The sequence below is a fragment of the Bactrocera neohumeralis genome, chromosome 3, assembly GCF_024586455.1.
Source record: "Bactrocera neohumeralis isolate Rockhampton chromosome 3, APGP_CSIRO_Bneo_wtdbg2-racon-allhic-juicebox.fasta_v2, whole genome shotgun sequence".
Taxonomy (NCBI): domain Eukaryota; kingdom Metazoa; phylum Arthropoda; class Insecta; order Diptera; family Tephritidae; genus Bactrocera; species Bactrocera neohumeralis.
The window spans coordinates 62,541,330-62,568,215 of record NC_065920.1 but is presented as its reverse complement, the minus strand read 5'-3'; the positions used below and the strand labels follow the sequence as shown (position 1 = coordinate 62,568,215).

Below are 26,886 nucleotides of genomic sequence, written 5' to 3'. Positions count from 1 at the left end.
ATTAGGAATTCGTTGTAAGAATTTTTCATTTTCATTTCTTATTTTCTACTTTTCTTGCTATTTCGTTATATATTTTTTTTTATTTTTTTGTTTTTTTTGTGTGCTTTTGTGTGATGTTCGTCACTTGAGACTCAATTTAACAAAACTTCATTTCAACAGCCAGCGCCAACAAGCGCTTCGCTTGACGGCCAGCGACAATGACGCTGTTATGGATGGTGATGGTGATTGTGTTGGCGCTGCTGACGACAATGAAATCGGTTACATATGTATGTGTGTATGCGAAAGGACGACACAAATAGTGTCAGCTCCAATGAGCAGCCGATACATATCTCATAAGCCTGCAGATAGCGTTGTAAGTAGAGCGCATAATGGCAACCGGGAATGCAGAATTTCGGCATTTATTTATTTAGTTTTGCAGCGATCCGACATAGAATTCTTGTGTACAGGCACAAGAATGGTCAGTACGGGAGCCATTTGCATTACATATGCACTGGTGACTATGACTTGTGCAATTATGCAACACTTCGGGCGTTGAGGAATATTCTATTCTTTTTTATGTAATTTGGCGCGGGTTTGCTTTGTCGGTGTTGCATGTGTGACGAGGTGGCATCATTAAGTCCATGAGATTTTGCATTTTTAAGCTCAATGGTTTTAATTTACAAATGTATGAAATACTTTAGGAGACAATGTATGTGTCGAACATGAAATATTCACGTATTAAGTCAAAGCTTTTTCAACGAGGATAATTTGAGGTTATGAATTTGTAAGATTTTTTTTTTGAAAAAAGTTTCTGAAGACTATTCAAGAGACTAAAAGAAATATTTATAATTTTTTTTTGAAGGAAATTATGATTTTTTATTCTTCAAAAGTAAGAAATACTTTGAAAGAAAATAATTGAAATGGCTAGAATAAGAATTTGAGGTTATAAGTATATTTTAAAGAATTTTTTCGATAAGATAATGAAGAATCAATTAAATTAGTCTAGTCATACTTAGTCTGGTAGGCCAATGAGCCACGCATAGACCAGTTTTGATTCTTTGCGTTACCAGTTGGAGTTCAGTTAGTAGTATCATGAGGAGTAACCATCCTTTAGGATGCCTGATATTGACGCAAATTTCAACAAACTCTGTTGCGCCACTATCGATACCTCTTCCAGTGTAACATACCGTGAGGACCCCAGATGCTTACAGCGTAGTCCTACCAATACGGAACAAGTGCACAAGAGATGCTCCATTGTTTCCCAGGTGTCTTACTCTAGACATTTTCCGCAGACTTCGCAATCTGTCAGCCCCATCCTGCGGGCGTGTGTCGCCACCAGACAGCAACCAGTTAGTATTCCTATCATGTTCCCACAGTTTTTTCTATCGAGTGCTAATAAGAATTTTGTGTACTTCCGATGTACCGCTTTGCACATGACTTTTGCAGTTTTGCACGCGAGTAGCTCGTTTTTTGATTTTCTTTAAAATGCTGCTGTCCAGATCGTCATATAGACAAAGAATTTCGCAATGTTGATCACGTTTTACTGGGACGTGTTACCCAGTAGAAGTGAAGTTTCCTGTTTCTGGCAGCAATTTCCATTACTGTCCTGATTCCCCTGAAATTGCTGATCTTTTTTACTACAAAACCAGCAATTTCTGCTTAAAACAAGCGAAGATGATAAAAACTTTCCGCTACCGCTTTCGACTGCACTGACAGGAGTTGCTTATACGCTGTATAAGTCACTTAACTTTCCTGTCTTTTTATGCGGCCTAGAATCATCGACGAAGAACCAAGATGAGAAAACACTTAGATCATTCGAGAGAACTGTTCTTTGCAAACTCTGTGGAGCCATCCGAGTGACGAGCAGTAAGACCTCTACGGCGACATGGATATACATAGTTAAGTGTATAAAAATTTAGCGAATATGCAGGTTAGACAATGTCGTGCGCATTGAAGAGGATTCTCCAGCGAAAAGATCCTTATATTCATGATCTAAGGGTGGGCAACGGAAGCAAGGGCGTCTACGCACCAAATAGAAGAACCAAATGTATAAGGGACTTGCCTGCAATTGGAATGTACAGCTGCCAGCTGGCAAGCAATAAAAGCTGCTAGCGAAGCTTTGAGTTCTCGGTTCAGACCGGTCGACGGTTGTAGGGCCAAAGAAGAAAAAAAGGCTAGTGAACAAACTAAAAGGTTTCTACTTTTAGGAAATAGGAAATGGAGTAATATGAGGGGCAACGCAGAGTGTTTACCTCTAGAAATTTGATAAATCTAAATCTGCATAATGCAAATAAAGCATGGTGGCTTAAGCAACAAAAAAAGTGCGATTGCGAATACGAGTAGCCATCCTTCTGATGGTTATGAATCGAATATGAATTGGAAACAAAAGTAGAAAGTTATTTAATTGTACTAAGTTGAGATTCTCTTGGGAGTATAATATCCTAATGAACGTTTTTCGACATTACCTTCCAAGCAATCAATCAAAGGATAGATAAAGATGTCAGATGCAGTTTTTATAGCTATAAAAAGGATTGGCTTCTCCTCAACTAAGTAGTATTTCTCGAACGGTTCCTCAAAAATGCGAAAAAGAAGCTGGGTAAAATTAAATGAACTTCCATTTGGAAAGAAGAAGCATAAAAGTGAAGGGTAAGTGTAAATGTATGGAGAATAGAGCCATGTGTAGAAGTTCACGCAAGTGAGGAAAGTTCTCTGAGCGTCATTCCCTATGGCTCAAGCAGCTCATGACTTCCGGTCTTAAGCCAAGTATCCTCTGGGTAGCCAAGAAACATTCGTTTGAAGTCTAAGGAAGCATCCCCACCCCAGGGTTGTGTGCTGGGTTTGGGACCTGCCACGTAAAAAACACTACCAATGAAAAGAAGGAAACAGATGTGGATGATGAGAAGATGAGAACCCTTCTTTTGATGACGTGTTGAGCATTGTGATTTAAAAGCATGCACCTGGAATGTCCAGTCCCTTAATTGGCTGACATCATCGCAAGACAAAGACTGAGACGAGTAGGTCTTTGTGCCATTTACAGCAGTGGCCATATAAAGGAGTGCAAATTCATCAAAGCGAAGTTCTTCAACATGTCGCCAATTTGCGCCCACGCCCTGATGGAAGAGAAAAACGATGTGACTAAAGATGCCTTCTATGAGAGCTTGGAGCGCGACTTTAACGCCAGGTAGGGCAAGGAAGGTATATTTGGGTAAGTGGTCTGTAAATTCAGCATCCACGATGAAGCATATCCAAATGGGTTGAGGCTGATCGACTTCACTGGGGCCCGAAATAGAGTTATCTGTAGTACTGGATGATAGAATAAGAAAATTCATCAAGCCACCTGGCTGTATACGCACTCGCACTCATCAGCAACTCGGTATAAGGTAATTGTGGTGAAACCAGTGGTTTTCGGAAAATGCAAAAGAACAGCTGGTAAGATTACGAGTGCTGTGTTGCAGTGGGAGAAAACAGACTGCCTACCGCGCAACGTTACAATCGACCACAACACGTGCGGAATGGAATAGATACCGCGAGTTAAAAAGGGAAGCGAGACGCATTTGCAGACAAAACAAAGAGGGGACGAAATGCGTGAATACGAGGAGTTTGACTCTTGTAGAACCCCCAGAGGTGATCTGGTAACTGATGCCCAGAGCTTACTGAAATTATGGAGGGAACACTTCTCCAGAATGCTGGCAGTGAAAGTATAACTCAGGAGATGGTAAACCCGATTTTCTAATCGATTACGATGGATCGGAGATTCCATTCCATTATTCTGATAATAGTTAAGTTTATGTAACAAAGATGTGATGCGATTTATGACTTTATTCAGCAATAATATAGTAGAGAACAGTTAACATTGTTTTGTTATGTCAAAACAGAAAAAAAAGCGGAACGGAACGGAATAGAGAAAATGTATGAAAATAATTCTCGTCATTTATGAAAGGTGAGAGCAAACTGGTTAACTTTTTAGTGATGATAGAACAACAGTATCCCCTTCATGTGGTATGTATTTTCTAATTAACTAGAGAAGACTCAAAAAGACCTGGATTTATCGCATACACTTTGAAAACGCTTTTCCACAATTATGCAGTTTGCACGCAATCTTTTTTTCCACAAATTATGGTACTCCTTTTGTTGTCACACTATAATACGCCTGAGTGTCTATAAAGCGCATTTACTAATGCAAATTCCATGGCCTGCAGTGCAATTCGAATGCGCAGTAAATTTTCGACCAAAGGCAAAGTGAAAGAAAAGAAAACAATAATAATAATACACAAGGTTCGCTTTGCTTAGCGGCGTTTTGCATGCTACGCCGAAAACCGCGTATGTGATTTGTGCATGCATTGCATACTTTGAGGCGTTTAGCACCCGCTCTCGTAGCAAACAACTGCATATGAGCAGTCCTTGGCGCAAAACTTGTGTGTAAGGCAGCAAAAAAGGTTCGTGTGTGTTTGCTAGTTACCCCTTTACACACCTACCTCTACCCCCATATTAATGAGTTATTTGGGCATCTTAGTTATTTTCATTTCTTTGTAGACTTTGTATTGAATTTTTTCGTACCGCTTTTCGGGCAGGAATTTTCAATTTGTGGTCGGTGTTGTTATTTCTTAATTTGGTCGACATTTAATTTTGCAAAACCAAATTTTTTTTTTGCGTTCATTTTATGTACACAAATATTGGCGACATTGCTGTTCATGGCGTTGTGGTGTATCGTAATATTGTTGTTATTTTTAATGAGGGTACCGTCGTAATATACTCCTGAAACTATTTTTGGTCAACACATACACATACACAGAAGGACGAATTTTAATATAAGTCTTTGTTCACTATTTTACAATATTTATATTAGTCATTTTACTTGAGGGTCCGCTTGGCCGGTTTATTAGTTACTGCAGACATGTTTCATAGAAAATAATTATGGCGAAGAAATAAACGACCGGAGGGAAAAACAGCTGTCGCCAAGAATGGTTTGCGTAGAATTCGTAAATTTTAAATTAATTTTGACAGTTATTTAAAATAAGTTTGGGGGTGAAATAGAGAAAAGAGAGAATAAAGAAAGGCTAAGGCTTTTAAGCTTTTAAGGCATCATTTTCTAGATTAGAAACCGGAAATAATATTTAAAGCTTAGATATAAAGGATGAAACCGGAGTTCAGATATAAAGGATGCACCTCTTGAATGCTAAGGACTTGTTTAAGGGTATCGAGGATGATATTGGTTCTCTAATTAAAAACTATGTACAAAACAAAAACTAGTAAAACTTTTTTCATAATTGAAAAAAAAAATTAATTTATTCCTCAAAATCTATGTCGTCCCCCTCCAAGTTAACCTCCTTGGCCCCAATAAACTTGTGCCAACGTTTTTTTCAATGCACGAATTCACGTTTAATGTCTTCAATTGACCCAAAACGGCTTCTGCGGTGCGATCGTTTGAGTTTGTTGAAAAGCTAGAAGTCACACGGTTAAATCAGACGAATATGGTGGTTGCGGCAAGATATTGGTTAAAAATTTGGCGAAAAAATCACGAAGAATCGATTAAGTATGAGACAGTGCATTATCGTGGTGCAAAAACCAAGAGTTGTCGGTCCACATTTCCAGCTTCTTTTTACTAATAGTTTCGCACAAACGACGCATGACACTCAAATAATCTTTCTTGTTGATAGTTTGGCCAGTCGTAAGGAATTCAGAGTGCACCACACATCGATAATTGAAGAAAGCGGTCAACATAACATTGGGGTTTTGACCTACTTTGACATGGCTTTTTCGGCTTCGGCTCACCTTTATCAGAATATGCGCAGATTGATCGTCTGTTTTCGGGTCGTAGACATAAATCCGAGGACTCATCGTCAGTAATAATACGTTTAAGGACAGCTTGCTAGTCGGAAAGCACTGTTTCACAGATGTCAATGGAATGCTGTTTTTCGAAAAAATTTTGATATTTTGCAACCAATCGTGCTTTCACTTTTCTTAGGCCCAAACGATCTTTCAAAAAAATCGCCGAATGCACTTTAGGTACTTCAGAAAGAAAAGCGTATACTAAAAACTAATGATTATTTTGATGTGACATTTGGCACTATTGTCTTATTATTTTTTTCTCACTATAGAAGACGAAGCCTGGTCAAATGAAACCAGCAATTCAAACTCAACGGAAACGCCGTGACGACAAGATAATATTATGTCTTTGGGGTTTCTAAAGGGCGTATTTTATTATGAGCTAATAATATCACGAAGGCCTATCTCGCAACGTCACAAACGACCATAATGGACAGATACCGAGAGTTGTAGAGAGAAGCGGCACGCATTTGCAAAGCTTTATAACCTCGGCAGAGGTAATGCTCGAAAATTGTACGAAAGGATACAGCTAACAGATGGTTTCAAAACCGGGGCAGATTATTGGAGAACCCCTAGAGGTGATCTAGTGACTGATGTCCAGAGCCTGCTGAATGCTGGGCTCGATTGCCCAATCGATGACGATGGAGCCAACGTTCCACTCCCCGACCATGAAGAAGTTCGAATAGTAATTACCCGTCTGAAGAACAACAAAGCGGCGGGTGCCGATGGATTGCCGGCCGAGCTATTCAAATACGGCGACGAATAGCAGATACGAAGCATGCATCAGCTTATTTGGAGAATAAATGAATGGTCGAAAGAAAGCATGCTCGACAATGGGAAATTAATTGAGCTCTGCCAATTCACAAAAAGAAGACTGCACAATCTGCGCTAAATACCATGGGCTAAGTCTCTTAAACATCGCATATAAGGTTATATCGAGCATATTGTGTGAAAGATTAAAGCCCAGCGTCAACAAACTGATTGGACTTTATCAGTATGTCTTTAGGCCTGGAAAAGCAACAACCGACCAGATATTCATCATGCGCCAAATCTTGGAAAAGACCCATGAAAAGCGGATCGACACCTCATCGCTGATTTTAAAGATGCTTTTGACAGCACGAAAAGGAGCCTGTACCCCCGCAAAACTAATACGTCTGTATAAACTGACGTTGAGCAAACCAAAAGCTACGTCAGGATCGGGAAGGACCTCTACGAGTCGTTCGATACCAAATGAAGAGAAAATAAGTCGAGCTGCAGAGCTGAATAGAGAAGGTACAATCTGCTATAAAAGTTTACAGCTGCTGGCGTACGCCGATGAAATTGATATCATTGGCCTCAACACCAATTGTTTCTGTTTTCTCCAAACTGGATAAGAGAGCGAAGCAAATGGGTCTGGTAGTGAACGAGGGCAAGACGAAATATCTCTTGTCATCAAACAAACAGACGTCGCATTCGGGAATTGGCTCCCACGTCATTGTTGATAGTCGTAAGTTCGAAGTCGTAAATAATTTCGCCTATCTTGGAACTAGCATCAATACCAACAACAAGGTCAGCAACAAATAAGACTGAGTAGGGAATTGAGAAGTAAAGTCCTCTCTCGACGAACAAAGACAAATTAGCTATATGACGCAGAGGCATGGACGATGGTTCAAAGGAACATAAATTCTAAAATGCGTCTACTCACTCTGTGCTAAATGCTTTGGAGCAAAGACCACAAGCAAATTTGTCGCCATCAATTTTTCTCTTCTTCACTTTTGTGATTTCCTCGCCAGCGGACGACATTTGTAAATCCTTCGGCACTGCCGCCGGCACATTATGTACAGTCTTCACGTGATCCTTGAGATTGTGACGCCGTGAAAACTTCATTTCACACAATTCACAAGCGAAGATCTTCTCATTCGTGTGCTGTCGCAAATGGCAACGTAACGAATGCTTACGAAACTCTTTCGTGCAAATTGGACAAGCGATAATTTGATTTTTAGCCATTGGACCAAGGGTATGGTGGAGACGATGAAAGATTAGCTCCGATTCGTAAGCAGCGCTGTGGGTGCAAAGTGGTTGGTGTTATATTAATAATTTTAGTAATGAGTTTAATACATTTTAAGTATTACAAACCTGAAATCACACTTGTCGCAGCGCCAGTCACTTGCCGTGCCGCGCTGGGCCTGTGCTTCCTTCGAAGTGCTAGGCTTTGGCTGACAGTTGCGCGTATGACGGCCGAGCGCTTGAGCCAGCGCAAAACTCTGACCACAACTCAAGCAGACGTGGCATAATAGCGGATGCGAGGTTTCGCGATGTGCTTTAAGTGCCGCCTTGTCGGCGAAGAGCTCTTCGCAGTCCTTGCACTTCAGTTTGGGTTGCTCGTTTACTTTAGATTTCTGTGTTTTATCGGTGAGTTTATTGTTTTTACTGGTGCTTGTGGTGCTACTAGCTTTGGCAATCACGACATTACGCATAGTAATACCGCTCTTGTGATGTGAGAGTTCGTGTAGCATTGCTTGAACCTCCGATGAGGCGCTGTAAGTGAGATGAAATATAGATTTATTTTTATTTCAAAAAAAAAAATCTTGTTAAATAACTTAATTAACTCACACGAAATTGCATTTATCACAACTCTTGACGTCCTTCGCGGCCGCCACACGTCGCACACCCGCATTCTTCTCCGCTGCTGCGGCACAATTCCGATGCTGCAACGTTTTGCGATGCCTGCGCGCCTTGCAAGGCGTATTGAATTCCAATTTGCATATGGAACAGAAATATTTACTGACGCTGTGCTTGTTCTTCTCGTGACGTTGTAACGCGACCTTCGAACGAAAACTGTCCGCGCATAACTCACACTTGTAACGACTTTGATAGCCGTCCGATGCGGTGCCGCACAATTCCTTGTCGGGATGACAGAGCAAGGCATGTCGTCGCAACTCGGCGTTGTAACGGAAACTCTGACGACAACGATTGCAGTCGATGCTCAATTTTTTGCTAATGCAAATGGGCACGGAACGATTAATGGCCAATATGACCTCCTTGTGTTCGGCGCTGAGCAGATGGCGTCGCATTTGATTGTTGTCCTCGCATTCGAAGTGACAATAACTGCACCAAAATTTGCCGAGCCCCTCGGTGGCGTCCAAATGTGTGGGCGAGCTCCAGTGCTGCAGAAACATCTCTTCGGTGTTCGTATAGAAGCGGCAGGGGCGACACTGGAATGGTGACTGCAGCACCACCGAATGTATATTGTCTAGTATCATGTGCAGTGACTTCGTGGGATTCAGCTGCATACGTCGGTAGTGAAAGTGCGATATCAAGTGCTTGCCCACTAGATGACGCAACATGCTGTGCTTGCAGAGTTGACATTTAATGTAGGTAGCACGACGTTTACGCTTTTTTACAACACCACTGCTGCTGGTAGTTGGTTTGGGTTCCGCCAAGGCCGCTGCCAATAAACTTTTACTTAATTCAACACGTTGTATATTGCCTAGCGCCGCCTTTTCGAGCTGCCGTTCGGGCTCCGCACGTTTGCGGTGATAACCGGTCTTTAGATGGTTCTCGTAATTTGTTTTGCTCTTCAAACGTCGACAACAGATATTACACCAGTATGCTTGATTTGCCGACTTGGCTAATTCGACTACTTCCTCCTTATATTCGAGCCGTTGCATTTTGGTGCCGGGTATCCATTTACCTTTCGTGTGTTCGGCAGGCGGATGCTGACCTTCAAGCAGTTCGACATTTTCCACTTCCTCGACCGCCTCGTCCCAGTTCGGTGAGAGCCGTGTGAGCTGTGCATGTGTAACATTCAATTCGGGTCTATATTCGGGTCGCCATTTGCCACCGGTATGCGTCTCGGGCACCACCGGTGGTGAGTGACGCATTGTTGGTGGTTTCCACTTGCCACCATTCGCATGCGCATCTGCTATCGGATCATAGTCATCATCATCCTCATCCATTTCCACATCCACATCCTCTTCTTCCTCCTCACTTGCGTCGGGTGATTCGTGCACGAATGTAAGCGGTTTAAAAACTTCATAGGATTTTTGTTGCTGCTCTACATTACTGCTGCTTGCTTGCGCATCTGACATCCAAGGCTCATCTGGAGCACCAATATGTACGGTATGATCGGGTTTTTGTTGTCGCTGCTGCAGACTGCTCAGCGATTGACTCGTCGCGCTCAGCCCTTGCTTTCCGCTCGTTGAGGGCCCGGCTGCTTGTACGCTTTGTAGCTGCAGTGAGGAGAAGAACACATCGGCGCCCAGCTCGTATGGCAGCTCGTAAGCGTCGGACAGCGATTTTGAGGTTTTACCACCGTGTGTTGAATCTTTGACATACGACTCCGGCTCGGCAAAAGTGAACGCGTCATAGGTGTGATCGAGATGTGCACGTGGCGTTGTTATTATTTCCGAGTGCACCGTGTGCGTAGTGGTGTGCTCCCGCTTACTACTTGCAGCGGTGCTATTGAGATTGGTGCATTGTGTTTTTCGGTGTTGGATATATGCCTCCAGTCCAACAATGGTAGAGCTGCATTTGATGCAGAGATGTGTGTCGTCCAAGTCGGGCTCGATCATTTTGCGTTTCGCTAATTGGAGATTTTAATCTGAAAGTAATAAACAAAAATATATATATATACTACATATATGTATTTCATTAAAGTAGAGATCGTAAATGATTCAACGTTACCCAGGATGTACCGCGCGGATTCGAACCCGTTTTACAACCCCTTAATGATCTGCTCAAAGCGATTCGTCAATTTGTGAGGATCTATATAGCCTTATAAAACTTCTAGGTACTTCAAGGGACCAACGTTAAAAGCTATCTAAGTGAGATCCCTGTACTGATCGACCATTTTTCTTACTCTAATCCATTTTTATCAAAAGTAGATATTTCGAGCGATCGTTTCTTAAGAGAACGAATTTTAAACGTCTTTATTTCATGATGTTTGAAGAACCCACCAACTTCGTCATTCACCCCTAGGCATGTGCGGAACTAAAGAATTAAAAACCTTAAATTCAGTAATGCGTCGTTTTATATGAAAATTTAATCAAAGGGAACGGAAAACAAGGGAACATGAAAGGTGGACTTTAAGCAAGATATATTTGTTTAAATTAAGAAGCAAAATGTTTCATATGAGCTTTGAAGATTCCGATGGCTTTTGACCCATTTTTAGGAGAGAACTACGAATAAGACATTTATCTTCAGTAAGGTTTGCTATTTCATCATGCGAAGATATACGATCCAAAAGCGAGTCAAAATTATTAAAATTTACTACCGAATCGGTGTCAAAGGACTCAACTTTAAGAGCGCTGGTCCAATTTATGGTCGTCATTATCGGTCTGTCAGATCAATCGTCTAGTGGAAAAATTTGAATCCACAGGCATAGCAGAAAATGTGCCCGAGCCAGTGAGTCAAAGCAGTACTTGTAGTGTCGATAATATTGCTCTTACTTGCACATCAATTGAGGAAGACCCAAATAAGATTCTCACACGTCGTTGTGGATAATTTTGTGAAAAGATATTAGCTCACACCTTTACAAGATCAAATTGACGCAAGAACTGAAGCCGCTTGACCACCAGTATCATCATATATTCGTAAATCGGACTGAGCAACAAATTGAAAATGATCCAGATTTAAATCGAAAAATCATCCTCAGCGATGAGGCTCATTTTGGGCTGAATGGCTTTGTCAATAAGCAAAATATGCATTATTAGCTAGGCAGAAATTCACACGTACTCCATGAGTCACTATTGCATCTGGAAAAAATTACGGTTTGGTGCAGTTTGTGGGCCGGCGGTGTCATTGGGCCGTACTTCTGCCGTGATGATCAAGACCGGCACGTTATTGTGTATGGGAATCCCTACCGCTCAATGATAACCGAATATTTTGGTCCCGAATTGGATGATATGGATTTGGACAATATGTGGTGCCAACAGCAAGGCGCCACAAGTCATACAGCGAATATCACAATCGATTTATTGAAAACAAAGTTTGGTGAACGTTTTATCTCACGAAATTATCCAGTTAATTGGCCGCCTCGGTCGTGCGATTTGACGCCATTAGACTATTCCCTGTGGGGCTATGTCATGGTCTACGCCAACAAGCCGATTGATGAACTTCGTACGAATATCGAACGTGAAATTGCAAGAGTATCGGCCGATTTATGCTTGAAAACTGTCGAAAATTGGGTTCAGCGTCTGGACTTCTGCAAGCGTGCCTATGGTGGCCATGCAAAAGAAATCGAGTTCCATACATAATGGCATTGAATGTACTTTCACAGGGATATTTGATATCCCAAACCGTTTTTGGTTTAATTAAAAAAACTTTTGTAGTGCTCTTATTGAAAAGCCTCCTGTCTGTATATACGCGAACTAGTCCCTCCTTTTCTTCCAAAGAAACTGCTCATTTGTCGTTTTTGCCTATTCTGGATGACTATAGCTTATAGCTGCCCTACAAACTGAACAATCGGAATGCAATTCTTCTATGGAAAACTTCATTTGACAAGCTATGTTTACGAAATTTTGGCATGTACCATATTATTGCCCAAGACAACAGTATAATCTTCGATTGTTCAGATCGTTTTACTATAACATATAGCTGCCATATAAACGGTCGATCTAAATCCAGTTCTTGTGCGGAAAAATTTTGGATTCGAACACGAAAATTTGGCATCGATTTTTGTCCAAGACAACGATACAATCTTTGAACATATTGTGCAGATCGGGCCACTATAACATTTAGCTGACTTACAAACTGACCAATCGTAAGCAAAGTTTGGACATTTTGATACAATTTTGAGCGATAATAAATGCACCTGTGATGATGATATTCAAGTATCGGTGCAGCCGAAGTCAGATTTTTCTTATTTTTAATGAATTAGAAACATTTTGTGTTTCGAAAGTTTTTATAGGAAGATTTCAAGATCTCGTATGTTCCAAAAATCATTTCGAAGGAGAGCTGCGAATTTGCAGCTCGTTTGAGGTTGCCAGATATCTCTAGTGAGCTTTCTAGATATTTTTAGCATGAATTGTGGAAAAGGAAAAGCAATACCTGAAAACTGTACAGTTCTCTCTTAACTAGAAAACAACTTTATAATAGAAATTCACGCTAAATATGCCGTCATCAATATCACTTGCTGTTTTAAAAACTTTTCGCTCATCTACAATCACAGAATCGTGCTTGCTTACTACATTTTTAATCAACAACTAGCCACCCTTCCTTCTACTCCAACAACTGCATACACATTTCTCTCGCGCCTCCGAAGCGCTGCATATTCTTGCCATTGATTTACGCGCATCGCATGACAGCAGCACTTCGTCAACGCGCTGGCGAAATGAAATCGTTAAAAATTGTTGGAAAACAACAAATTACGAGGCATATTAACAGCACAAATCGTTAACCATAATTTAGGCATACCATTTCAACGCTCCTGTCTCCCTATTGGCCATGGCAATGACAGCGTGCCGACGATTGCCAACGCTAGTCACATCGTGCATTTATTGCAGAGTAGACTATGCCGCGCGCTGAAATCAACTAACCTGACTGCCCACTCGTATATTTCCGTTGCGACGCGCAAAACCATAAAGTATCGCGCATTCCTTATTTAATGATTTCTGAGTTACAAGCGGCGACCGCCGATCACTGCCTTTGCTTGCGCGCGCACAACTTGAACGCATTGGACGATGCAGCGTGCGCGCGCACAGAGAAATGATGTGAAGGCGCACACAAATCTCAGCAGGTACAATGTGCAACATTTTCACTACAACTTATGAGTATTGCGCGCTGGCAACAGAAAGCCCGGTCAGCCATGTTGCGCGTCGTTGCACACAGAAATGATGCGCAATTGAATGTTGGAACTTATGCATGCCGGCTTGTGAAGCGATCGGTCAGCGCGCTATTTGATTATTGCTATTGTCGCACGCGCGTACCGGCTTTCATTCATGCCGCGCCAACAAGATGACGCACGCCTGGCCTATGCTTTCCATTTTGCCGCTTTGCCTTCATAAGAGTTACGATTTAAAGGGTGAAACAAAGTGCACACAATTAATGTGGCTTTTAGTCGCGCTACATGCACACAAACGCGAGTCGGTATGCGTGCGCGCTTGGTGCGTTCGCGTCTGCGCGCGCGCCTTAAATTATTAATATTGCCAAATGAGTCAATTTGAAATAAATAAGCGCGATCCGAATCGTTGCAATCACTTTTGCAGTGGGAGCGCATCAGCGACCATCGTTACCGACGCGCGCATACCCGCCGTGCGAATAGAGTTGTCGCACCACCACATAGCTAGGCAGCGCAACATTGATGTGCGCGTGCTTAGATGTGCGAAGCTTCATGACAGCAGCACATTTGTTAGTGCCGCGTTCGTGGCGTTGCACGTGCGGTAAAGAGATTAGTTCGTAGCGATCACTGTCGCAGATATGACGTTGCTATTGGCGCTGCTGATTATCGTTCACACATCTGACAATCTATGCGCAATTAGCAGCACATTGTGGCACTCGACAATCGTCACAGAAGTATAGTAGTAGGCGCGGCAATGTAGTGGAGCTAAGCGCATAAATAAATGTAAAAAAGGAAATGCGCGCCGATAAAGCACTCATTGAGAGTAAAATTATGGCGCGCTAAGTTATAGTTACTGTGTTTATGGCAAAGTATTGCTGGTTTTCAGTTTGAAACCTTCAAGGGGTTTCAGTTTTTATCGCACAAAGATAGTGAAATGCATATGATAATGACTTAGTAGTCGAAAACAAAAATCAAACATGACATAAAACTTTAAAATATGGTTTAATGGGTTCGATTATGACTCAGATATAAGCAGAATAGGTATTTTAATCAAAAACACAACCACCTGAAACTAATCGCAGATTTTAAAGCAACCTCAGCATCACTGGTATGCCTCCTAGTTTTACAGGGAGACAGAAAGAAGTGATTATCGATTTCCAAATGGATTGAAAACAGACCCTATTCAGAAATATAGTAAGAACCTCGTGCATACATGGCGATGATAAGAGCATGGCACTGTCCAAACTCCATCTGATTTTCTGACCTCAACGCAACTTACATATTTTCAGTTTGAGTTGAGTTGCACCTTTGAGCAATATGGGATGGAGACTGAATACTACAAGAGAATGCCTGAGACTGACGTATGGAACAACTTGGCGCATCTTCAATTGAAGTACAGCTTGTGCAAGAACTGAAGCCGCTCGACCTTCCTAAACAACATCGCTTCACTCTTTGAGCTCTTGAAAAGTTCCAAGATCCGACGATTTCAAGCCAAATTTTGTTCAGCGATGAGGCCCATTTCTGGCGCAATGTCCAATGCAACCTGAAGAGATTCAAGGGACTGTTATCGCGCCATGATAACCGACTATTATACTATTCATTGAGACAACTCTTCAGTGAGCAGATAATTTCACGTTTTGGGCCGATCGATTGGCCACCAAGATCGTGTGATATCACACCGTTAGACTTTTCCCTGTGAGGATATGTAAAGTCTAAAGTCTATGCGGACAATCTCACTTCGATTCAGGCCTTGAAGCAAAACATCACGCGATTCATTCGCCAGTCACCAGTCGAAATGCTCGAACGAGTCATCGAAAATTGGACTCAACGGATGGACCATCTAAGACGTAGCCGAGGAAATTGTTTGAGAGAAATAATCTTCAAAAAACAAATGCCAAAGAATATTTTTTGGAATGATTAAAAACATTTCCCATTAAATTTGAAGTTTTTGTGAAAAACTAGTGAATCTCGAAATGGATCACCCTTTTTACAGTATACTACAGTTCATAATCAGGTTACCACTTATCGAAAAATCTGAAACAGAATAAAAATTAAAACAAAAATTTTTACATATAAGTTGCTTGACAATAAAAATAATTTGCTGAAAGTATTAAGAGATTTTAAGTTAGACAAATTTTGGATTAGAGTTGCCACATACACATATACGCAAAATATTAAAACTGCAAAAAAATTATAGAAAATGTTATAAAAATTCACAAGAAAGCAGTTTGGAAAATATTTAGGAAGTTTAAACATTTTTTTTGAAGAGTTGCCACCTATTGGAAACAGTAAAACTGCACAAAATAAAACCAAATACACGTCACCATTAAAAATTATTCTTTAAAATATTCAAAAATTATAATTTAGATATCTTTCGGAACAGAGTTGCCAGATTTGTAAAATTTTTCAACTTTGAAAGTACTAAAACATGTGTGCTATAACTAGAAAATCTTGCAGAAAATATTATGGTTTTTAGTTTTTTAATAGGGTTGCCATTTTTCAGAAATAAGTTTTAAAAATAAAGGCATTTATGAAAGCCTTGCGGGACGTATGTAAGCGGATAATTTTTGTTGTTTTGGACTAAAACCAAAAAGTGTACCGTGTAATGTGTAAACATTATAAGATCGTCTTGCGCAGCGTATGTGGAAATTTTAATTCAGACGAATTGAAAGTAGAGTTGCCATGTATGTGAAATACTAAAAATTGGTATGTGTTAAATAATGAAACCCATCACAAGAAAAATCGAATAGTTTGCTCTTTGTGAGTAGAGTTGCCACCTATTGGAAATTCTAAAACTTTGCAAAGTGAAACCATTTAAGAAAGCCAACCAGAAGGTATTCAGATATTACGAGATTTTTCGACTTATTTTGGAACAGAGTTGCCACTTAGCTAAAATATTACGAAATGTGCACCTTCGTAAGAAAGCCTTGCGGATAGTGTTAAAAGTATTTTTTAATTTATTTTTGGTAGAGTTGCCACATTTCGGCAAAAGCAAAACTTAAAGCAACAACATCAAATATGTGCCTATTTAAAGTATTTAAGAAAGTATTAATTACGGAAAGCATTCAGAGATTATACTTTACAGGTCTTTAGACACAGAGTTGCCACCTATCTAAAATATTAAAATGTAGGAAGTAGCCAACAATATGTGCCAATCGAAAAAAGATTTGTGAAGTATTCTCTTATGAAAAGTTTTGTGATAGAGTTGCCAACTTTCGGAAATAGTAAAACTGTTGGAACTAATATTTTATGTATACTCTTGAAAAAATATCAAGAAAATTTTTTATAAATATTTAATTTATTCATGAATATGTATAGAACCATGATAGCATATGTATATATTAAGATATTATATTTAGACGATTTTAGGCACAGAGTTGCCACATACCTAAAATATTAAGATTTAGGAAGTAATCGAAAATGTGTGCCAATCGGAAAAAGATTTGCAGAAAACTGTTCGTGGAGCATCCTCTTTGGATAAATTTTTGGATAGAGTTACCAACTTTCGGAAATAGTAAACTTTTTAAATTAAATCTACACGTATGTTCATGAAAAAAATATCAAAAACTTTTTTTAGATATAACTAATTTATTCATATTTATGTATAGGACCATGATAGCTCGCTTTTTCGTCGTCTGAAACACCGTTAAGTCATAAAACAGTTAATTCAAAGTAAGCTGTTGCAGCCTGAAAAACATTTTATTTCCCAACATATACACCCAATAAATTGTATAATTAGTGCCTTACTGATATCCTTTGAAATCCAGCAAGTATATTGCAAGCAGCCCTTCGCCCCTCGACCACCACACCACTCGCTATAATAACTGCGCTGCGACTTGGCCTAAAGTATGTTGTCGAACAAGGTATTCAGACGCACTTGTCGCGACAAGTGCACACACACCAACCAATGTGGCAATGATATGTCAGTATATACCATATGTATGTGTGTGTTTGTCATTGGTGTGGTCCCGTTGGTAACTGCTATCAGACAATGCGCATAATTCGCGACTATCGTCACGGCAATTTCTATTTCACAAAATAGGAATTAAATAATAAAAACGATATGATGGCGACAAAAACACCGAATGCAATGACAGAACAATACTAAGCATACAATTGCGAAGGCGCAAATACACACACAAACTTACACATATACATGCAAATAAGTGGCGTAAAGCGGCAATGAGTGTAAGGGCTTTGGGAGCGCCGCTGTAGCATTGAGCCAGCGGGTGTGGGTTGATGGCGAAAATGTCAGTTGTACAAGTGTCGCTATAGCTTTGTTGTTGTTGTTGATGTGCGCGCTGGCCGGGGTGTTGGTGTTGTTGGTAGGGCAACAAAAGTGCAAAAACACAATTGCGACCATTATTTGCATTTGTGACACCCGCTGACGGCATCGTCATCAACATCACAAGCAACAACGGCGTAAAAATAACAAACAACAACAAAAACAAGAAAAAATCTTAACTTTGATGGTAGCGAAACTATAATACCCCTAACAAATAAAAAATATTCTCTACAAAAACTTGATTTTGAATAGATTTTCTTACAAAGATTGGATTTTGTTCATTCAGTTTGTATGGCAGCTATATGCTATAGTGATCCGATCTCAACAATTTCTTCGAAGATTATACTGTTGTCCTAATCAATGACCCGACCCAATTTTCGTGCAAATATCTCTTCAAATAAAAAAGTTTTCCATATAAGGATATAATTTTGATCATTCAGTTTGTATGGCAATTATATGCTATAGTGATCCGATCTCAACAATTTCTTCGGAGATTATACCGTTGTCTTAACCAATAACACGAGCCAAATTTCGTGCAGATATATCTTCAAATAAAAAAGTTTTCCATACAAAAACTCGAATTTTGATCATTCAGTTTGTATGGCAGCTATATGCTATAGTGATCCGATCTCAACAATTTCTTCGAAGATTATGCCGTTGCCATAAAAAATAATGTGAGCCAAATTTCATATAGATATCTCATCAAATAAAAAAGTTTTCCATATAAGGATATGATTTTGATAGTTCAGTTTGTATGGCCGCTATAAGCTATAGTGGTCCGATCTCAACAATTTCTTCAGAGAGTGTACCGTTCTCTTAAAAAATAACTCGAGCCAAATTTCGTATGGATATTTCTTTAAATAAAAAAGTTTTCCATATACGAACATGATTCTGATTGTTCAGTTTGTATGATAGCTATATGCTATAGCTGCCATAGGATCTCCGACGTTTCCTTCTTGGTATTACAAATTTCGTGGCAAGTTTAATATACCCCGTTCAGGGTGTACCAACAACATTTACGACTGCGAGATATGACGGCGCGCAATAGCACTAACTGCCACAGCAGCCAACAACAGTGCAATAGCGCGGGCGGCTGAGTGGCGACGACGGGCATACACAAGCGCGCTTGATAAATGTAGGTGTATGTATGTGTGTTTTTACATCAGATAACCATATATTCACACCAACGAGCGCTGTACATGCAACGCATTGTGGCAATAATCGCAAAGCGAATAACACGGCTATGTGGCAACAACAACAGCAACAGCCACAGCAGCGACAACATCGTCAAAGCGACATCAACGCGGCGCGCCAATTGGAATATACTGCGCCAACACACCGACACAAACAAATAAACCTACACAAACAAACATTCGCCAGCAACAACAACAAAAACGCGGCGACCATTAAAAAGGAGTTATCACCCAATTTAGTACCACAAGCCGTGGCGCACACACACACACAAACATGCAGCTGCAGTCACCACTAACACCAACTCACGCGGGTTTTTGCATGGGGTGTGGCTGTTTTGTTGGTGAGAAAAAAAAATCCGCACAAATTTATATTCCTGCATAGAAATAGAAAAAACAACAGCAACAACAATTGTATGTGGTGAATTGTACAGCAGCGGTTGCTGACGTTTCCGGCAAATTTAGAAGTTTATCCTGCACAACTACAACAACAACAGCAAGTGCTATATAAACATAAAGCAACAACTGCAGCACAAAACAACAACTACTCGAAAAATCGCCACAATTGAGTTGTATGATCTGAATACTAGGGTCACTACATTTTTTTGTGCGCGGCTTGACATACTTGTATTTTAGATTCTCCAAAAATGTTGCTGTTGTTATAGCGGCGTAAACAAATATTGCAAAATATTTATGGGAAATGCTACCTAGTTGACAGCCCTCAGCTGGATAAAAATCTGTAACTAGATTCATAGACCCGGCTGCCAGGAGAGCGCTCACTTTTAGTAAAAAATTATGTTTCTTGAGCCTCAAATTCCTTAATTTCTTTTATATCATGACGACACACCAAGTTCAAGAAACATGAATCCCGACGCGACTTCAAATATTTCGACCTCCTTTAATCTAGAGACTTTTCAAAATTAGTTTAAGTCGGTGTTAAGCTTTCGGTTCTTAGTTGGGTAGTTATAACCGTATCTTTAGACGATTTGATTAAATCAGCTTAATCGTAAAGCTCCCAGCTTCATCCCAAACTTCCCAAACCTTCTGATCAAATTTGACTCGAACTGTCAAGAATATAACATAAACATAACTAAGCTAACTGTTTCGTTCAAAAGTTCATATGGCATGTGATCAAATTTGACCCGGACTGTCAAAAAAATTAAATTTTCTCGTATTTCAATACAAACCTTTGTTATCGTCTTCAAAATAGGCACCTTTTGAGAGAATACAAGCTTTATAACGCTTAATACAATAGTCCATACATTGTGTGCCTTCAGAAAATTTAGGTTTTTTGTGCATTTTCGACTCATTTCTGGAGCGTCGTTCTATAGATTGTTGGACAATTTCGAGGTCATGTTTTTTAAACCATGCATGCACCAGCATTTATTGACTGAAGGATATTGTTGTTGTAGCGGCAGAATTCTGCCGAGTTGACAGCCCTTGTTCGGATAAAAATCTGAGCCAGTTCCGGTTACGTAGACCCGATTGTCGTGTGAACAGCGACCGAAAGATCTTCAGCTGTCAACCATCTCTTTTGTGACTTATACTTCACGCTATTTTTGCAAAATATTCAGATCTTTTGGTACGAGTCTGGGATTTACACTCCGTATACCCGATACATTAACCAAATTGTGTTGAGTAGATCCGTAAGACATGTTGATATACTCAACTATCTCTCTGATGTCTATACGATGATTTTCAAGCACCGTTTCCTTAAGTTTGTCGATATTATCATAACATGAGGCAAGTTTTCGATAACTTGACGACCCTCAATTAATGCTCTTTGCCACTCAAATAATTTTGTTCGTGATATTGTAGACTCTCCAAAATACTTCATTTTCAACGATTCCATGGCCTTGGTTCCATTGGAAATACAAAATTCCTGGCATAAACTTTTCGGGGTGTATCAAAACAGGTACCAAATACAAATTCCAGGAAACGAAGTAGCCGATGAGATTGCCAAAAGTCCGCTGGGCTACGAATCCAGTTCAGGCAATCCGCAAGTCGATTAAAACGATATACAAATTTAAAAATTCCAAAAGGCCTGAAAGATGGATCTGGACGAGATGGAATCGCCAAGATCAAGGTAGAAAGTGCATGGAAGTAGGTATTTGAGAGACCCTGGATGGTTTTCCCTACTTCTGCAGGGCCTTATCTAGAGCTCGGCTTATATATAATAAATATATAATAAAAAGAGTTGACGTTCTTTTGGAAGTAAAGTTCATCTGGTATTACTGGAGGTTTGGCCATGTCTAGAATTTCACGCAAGTGAGGAAAGTTCTCTGAGCGCCATTCTTTTGGGAGTGGCTAAAAACGATTATTTTACACATGGTTCAAGCAACTCACGACATCTGGTCTTAGACCAAGTATCCTCTGGTTAGCCAAAAAATATCCGTTTGAAGGCGAGCTATAGTGAGAAGCCGAAACATCCCTCCCCAGGGTTGTGCACCCACAATAAAAAAAAGAAAACGGCCTTTTGGAGCCAAACAGCGAACAGGAAGAACCACTGACCCGCTGTTGAAAAGTCGGCTATGACCGTGTAAGCGTGCCTACGCCAATAAAGAAGAAGATTACAAAGGACCTGTAGGTAAGTGTATGGCACGACAGCCAGTCAGTATAATCTAATATAATATTTGCGAGCACAGTTTATACGGTACAATCTGCCTTAATTTTCATCAGTTGATAAAGCTCTTTATTACATAATTTGAGATTTTCGTATTCACTAAGTTAAAAAAACATTTCTATTCCTTTTCTTAATGGGTGATCATCCTAATATGATATCTCTCAAGCTTTTCAACTCTTTTTTTAATTCCGTTCATCAAGAGAAACAGTAATTATCTGCGAAAATACGTTTCGTGCTCTATCTTTCTGAACCCTTCGGCCTTATTTTAGAATAGCTGGATCTTTGCACTAACGGCACCTGCAGCTTTCTTATTCTATATTAATCTATAGATTTACTGATAAACTTTCCCCTAGTTGGGTAATGGAACAGAAATTTCACCGCTTTCTACTGGAAACTCAGAATAGTTGGCTTTTGGGATTCCCAGTTCCCTATATAGATCGGTTTTGTCCTTATCTTTTCATTCATCTAGGATTATGGATCTTGGGTTTCAGCATCCTTGATTGACAAATATGTCTGTCTTCCATTCCTATCTTATCTAAGGATACGATTTCTCTAATACACCGTAAAATTTAATTCAAAATTTACTTCCGCGCCGAAATGTAGACTTTAAATATTATCCCCAAACTTAGAACACATAAAGTAACCCACTTAATTGCCGCTCAGCACTGTTGGGGTCATCCGCTCTTATTGTCAGTGTGAGTGGCGGCGATACAACATGTGGCACAGTCACAATTCAGGATTTTTTAATTGCCAACACCAGAATTCGACAAAATATTCGAATTGACGCAGAAGGCCACTCAATTTCGCGCAATTGCCAACCAATCGACCAGTCGAACGAGCGAATAGGATTAAAAACCATTATGATTCGTTAAATTCAAATGAAATACTTTTTTGCTTTTGCATAAATTGCCTTGGTTTGTTGGTCAAATGTGTGATTTAACAATTGTAGACATGTACAGTTATATAGATTTAAACAAACAGAGTTCATTTTGGTGGGTGACTAAAAAAAAATATACTGGTGGCAGTTTCATAAGATTTAGTGCCTCCAAAACCGTTTGGTTAATCTCAGAATAATTATAAAGGGCATTCAAGGAAATATAGAAATAATATGTTTTTCTTTTTCATAGGACGGATCTCTCCTTGGACCCACTAAATTCCATTAACGCGTGATCCAAGTAGAGCTACTCTTTTCAATAGCCTTTTTTTGATAGATCTGTAAATTTATGGTTAAAATAATCGGCCTACTGAGCATACTATTCGCAACACCATCACCCACCTTGAGGCTCAGCATTCATTATTGGATAATATTCGACCGAATAGATTATATACAGCAATCACTGAAGAAAATATAGCAGCCGTAGCTGAGAGTTTATATGAAGACCGTGAGTAGTCAATTCGGCGCTGTTCGCAGCAACTCGGACTGACCTATGGAACGTCTCAGCGCAGTTTACGTCGAGATCTTAAATTGAAAGCGTACAAAATATAGGTTGTGCAAGAAATGAAGCCGCTCTACCTTCCCAGGCGACATGGTTTCGCTTTATGGGCTCTTGAAAAGTCCAAGAAGATCCGTCCGTGTCTTTCTGGTCGTTTTATAATAATTGCATGGTTCAAGTTAGCCATTTGTTGTTTGTAGCGACTAGTATTAGCAGTTTGACTAGGTTTTAGAAGCATATGATATACCACATCCTTCAGATCTCACCAAACACTTCTTACAGAATCGATCTTATCATTGCTTAGTAGAGACTGTAAAGCTCTGGCGCCCATTCATGATTTAAACACCAAAATTAATATGTTTAATTCAAATGTAAAATCTTTTTTATTAGATGGTTGGGATTACCAACACCTTGTTAAGCATGATGCAAGTGTTTGTTAGTAAGTCTCTGCAGAAAATTTTAAATATCTGGTGATCAAATGCAAATCGAAATACAAAACTTTGGGTATGATCCTCACAAGCGCTTATCGAGGAAATAGGCCGAAGTAAAAGCAGTTGTATTGGTTGGTGATTTGGTGTTTGCTTTTTGGAAAGAAAATGTCCAGTGAAGCCAAAGAATGCTTAGATGCTGTATATAGAGATTCTTCTTTCTCTATGACGACCGTTAAGAAGTAATTTAACGAGGCGCACATTGAATTCGAAGAGCTACAACTAAGTGGCTAGAATGTAAATGATAAGGTGACAAAAGTCCACGATCTCTTATTGACAGATCAAAAAACCGCGGATCAAAGAGGTGTCTGATATTTTGCGTGAAATGACTAAGACAGTGTGTATCTCCGAAGATTGCGTGATTTATATGCTGCATAAAATAATGGACACCTAAAAACTCTTGCCATTATTGGCGCGAGACTTGGTTATTCCCAACTATAAGTTCAATTGCGAGAGCACTTAACAACAGGAGTTTAACGCTGCTTTAGCGCTATTCGAAAGAGTTTGTCATCGTTTCGTGACCACCGATGAAACATAGATCCATTGGTGAACACCAAAAACCAAGGAACAGTCGAGTTAATCTGGTTAATTCGGCATAAAAGCAAAAAAAAAAATGATGGCTAATTTAATTGGTCAAGGGCCTCGAGTTAAAAGAGACTGAAATCGATATTTAGCAAGATGTGTCTTTTCACAGTAATTACTTGACGCCAACCGACAACATACAAAATCTCCAAGAAAAGCTCGAAAATATTGAAGGCACAGCCAGGAGAAGGTCAACTAATTATCGCCGGTGTTCTAAATTCGGCTCTTGGGTATGAAATAGTAAGGAAACAAAAGGAAGGGACGTTCGAGAACATTTTATACCAGCTGATTGGTGATAATCGAGAATGGATCATTACATGTTTTTCAAAAACGTACTTTTTCCGCAATCATTGGTTCAATGTAAGTATATATTATACAGAGAAGGCAAGATGGATCCAGCCCAGACGTGGTTGTGAAGATTTCACCTATATTTCGTACATGTCATCAGGGTGTTAAGAAAATATTATATACCGAATTTCATTGAAATCGGTCTCAGTAGTTCTGAAATGGTTTTTGGTCCATAATGGGCGAGGCCACGCCCATTTTCAATTTTTAAAAGCCATGCAGTACAATTTTTCCGATTTATGTTTCTGACGTTTTTATAGTCGGTTAACGCACTGATTTTCAACATAATCTTTTGTATGGGAGGTGGGCGTGGTTATTACGATTAGCTTCCATTTTTGAACTGTATATGGAAATATCTTAAGAAAACGACTCTGTAGAGTTTGGTTGACATAGCTATAGTAGTTTCGCTGAGATATATAAAAATGTAGGGGCGGATCACGCCCACTTTTCCAAAAAAATTACGTCCAAATATGCCCTTCTAATGCGATCCTTTGTTTCAAAAGCGTTTAATATTTTTTGTTTATAAAGGAAAATGAGATCCCACTTTAACCACTATGCCAAGCGGGAATACTTGACTACAGCGGGACGGGAAAATGAAAGGCTACTAAAACATCCAGACTCGAACCCTGATCACTTTGGTATATAAATTTGACTCTTTTAGTTTTAGAAAACACAATGTGAACAAAAACTAGAGACTCCTCCTTTAGCAACATTGGATATAGTCAAAATGGATCGTAAACGTTTCCCAAACATGCAAAAAGAGCTAGTGATCTAGCCCAGACTATAAGATTTTCGAAAATCTAGTGAAAGCAGCAGAAAGGGTTTAATTAAAAGGAAAAAATGAGATCCCAACTTGCCACTATGCATACAGATCAATTGAGCTAGAAGAAGTTTAGCCCGGCAGAGAAGTGTAGAATCCTTACAGCGTAGATAGCATAAAAACGAAAGAATAGTGTTGCTGGCGACTTTAGATGTCCGAAACGCCTTCAACAGCGCTAGATGGGTGGATATGATCGACGCTCTCGAAAAAAGCTTAAAATACCCGACTACCACAGAAACCTGCTTTACTAAACTAGAGAGGGATCACGACAGATTGCGGTCACGTAAAAAGCAGCACAAGGATCCATTTTATGCCCAGACTTGTGGAACATCAGCTACGACGCTATACTAAAACTCGAAATGTAAGACGAACTTAATTGGCTACACGGACGACATTGCAGCAGTAATTGCAGCAAGAGACACTGAAATAAGTATCCAAACGACTACGGATATTCTTAGTACACAAAACGCTGTAAGCTCCTTAGGTGTAAGAGTGGACCCCAGACTAGCCTTCTGGGCACGCAGGAAAGGCAGCGAAGATCACCCCCCAACTGAGCTGACTAATGGCCAACATAGGAGACCCCAGCCAAGAAAAGTGGAAGCTCCTAATGTCGACGACAATCAGCGTCCTATGATACGGAGCTGGAATCTGGGCAGACGTGCTTGAATAGGAAAAAGTTAGTGGCCATAGCGCACCGCACCGCAGCCTTCACAGTTGCGTCAGCCTACCGGACAGTGTCAGGCGATGCAATATTAGTTATAAACGGTAATGCTCCAATTGACCTTTTAGCATACGAAACGTAAAAGCTGTGGGAGCTAAAAAAAGCAACCGATAATAACAAGAGCGCAATAGAACAAATAAAGAAAGAAACTATAACAATAAGGCAACAAAGACAAGCGAATAAAAGTCGCGGCAGATGGACGGCCAGGCTAATAAAAGATCTAGACTCATGGACAAGCCATAAATTCGCAGAAGTAGATTTTAACACAAACCAGCTGTTATCCGTTCACGGCAACGAGTACGCACCCCGTAGAAGACCTGGATGGCCCAATAAACGCGGACAATTTAAACACAGTTATACTGCAGAGTGAAGTCATACTGGAATCTTGCTACACAGCAAAAAGCGGGACCTGGAAAAATGAGAAAAATGGAATGCCTCCGTGAAGTAATGCAAGTGTGGTCCCAGGGTGGGCGTCGGTTCCTTAGAAAGGGGTTTTAGTGGCCTGCAAGTGGCACGATGATGCGGAATCCATTTTTCTACACCCTCAGCAGCAAATAGCTGTCATACAAACTCATAAAAAATCAAGTTCTGGTATGGGAAACTGGAAGAAACGAGGTATCTTCATGTATTTTGGCGTTGCTTATTGTTTAAGACAATCTCCGAACATATTGTACAGATCGGACTACTCCCATACAAACTGGTCAATAAACCAATATAAAGATGTTTTTATACCCTTTTAGGATCAAACTATAAGAAAAGCACCTGAAGAAGTCATTATAGCTTTGAGTAAGCCGAAGTAAATATTTTTTTCTTTTATCAAAATTTTGGTTTTACT

At 40.0% G+C, this 26,886-nt stretch overlaps 1 protein-coding gene across 1 annotated transcript in view; it reads right to left on the bottom strand.

Annotated features, from left to right (window-relative positions):
* Positions 1-26,886, bottom strand: part of LOC126753356 (zinc finger protein Xfin) — a 97,312-nt gene that overhangs the window by 41,572 nt on the left and 28,854 nt on the right. The window contains exons 2-4 of the mRNA XM_050464737.1: positions 8,398-10,387; positions 7,921-8,322; positions 7,490-7,846 (exon numbers count right to left, since the gene is read on the bottom strand). Of these exons, the coding sequence (XP_050320694.1) occupies positions 7,490-7,846; positions 7,921-8,322; positions 8,398-10,358 (2,720 nt within the window). The 5' untranslated portion in view covers positions 10,359-10,387. The remainder of the gene's footprint in view (positions 1-7,489; positions 7,847-7,920; positions 8,323-8,397; positions 10,388-26,886) is intronic.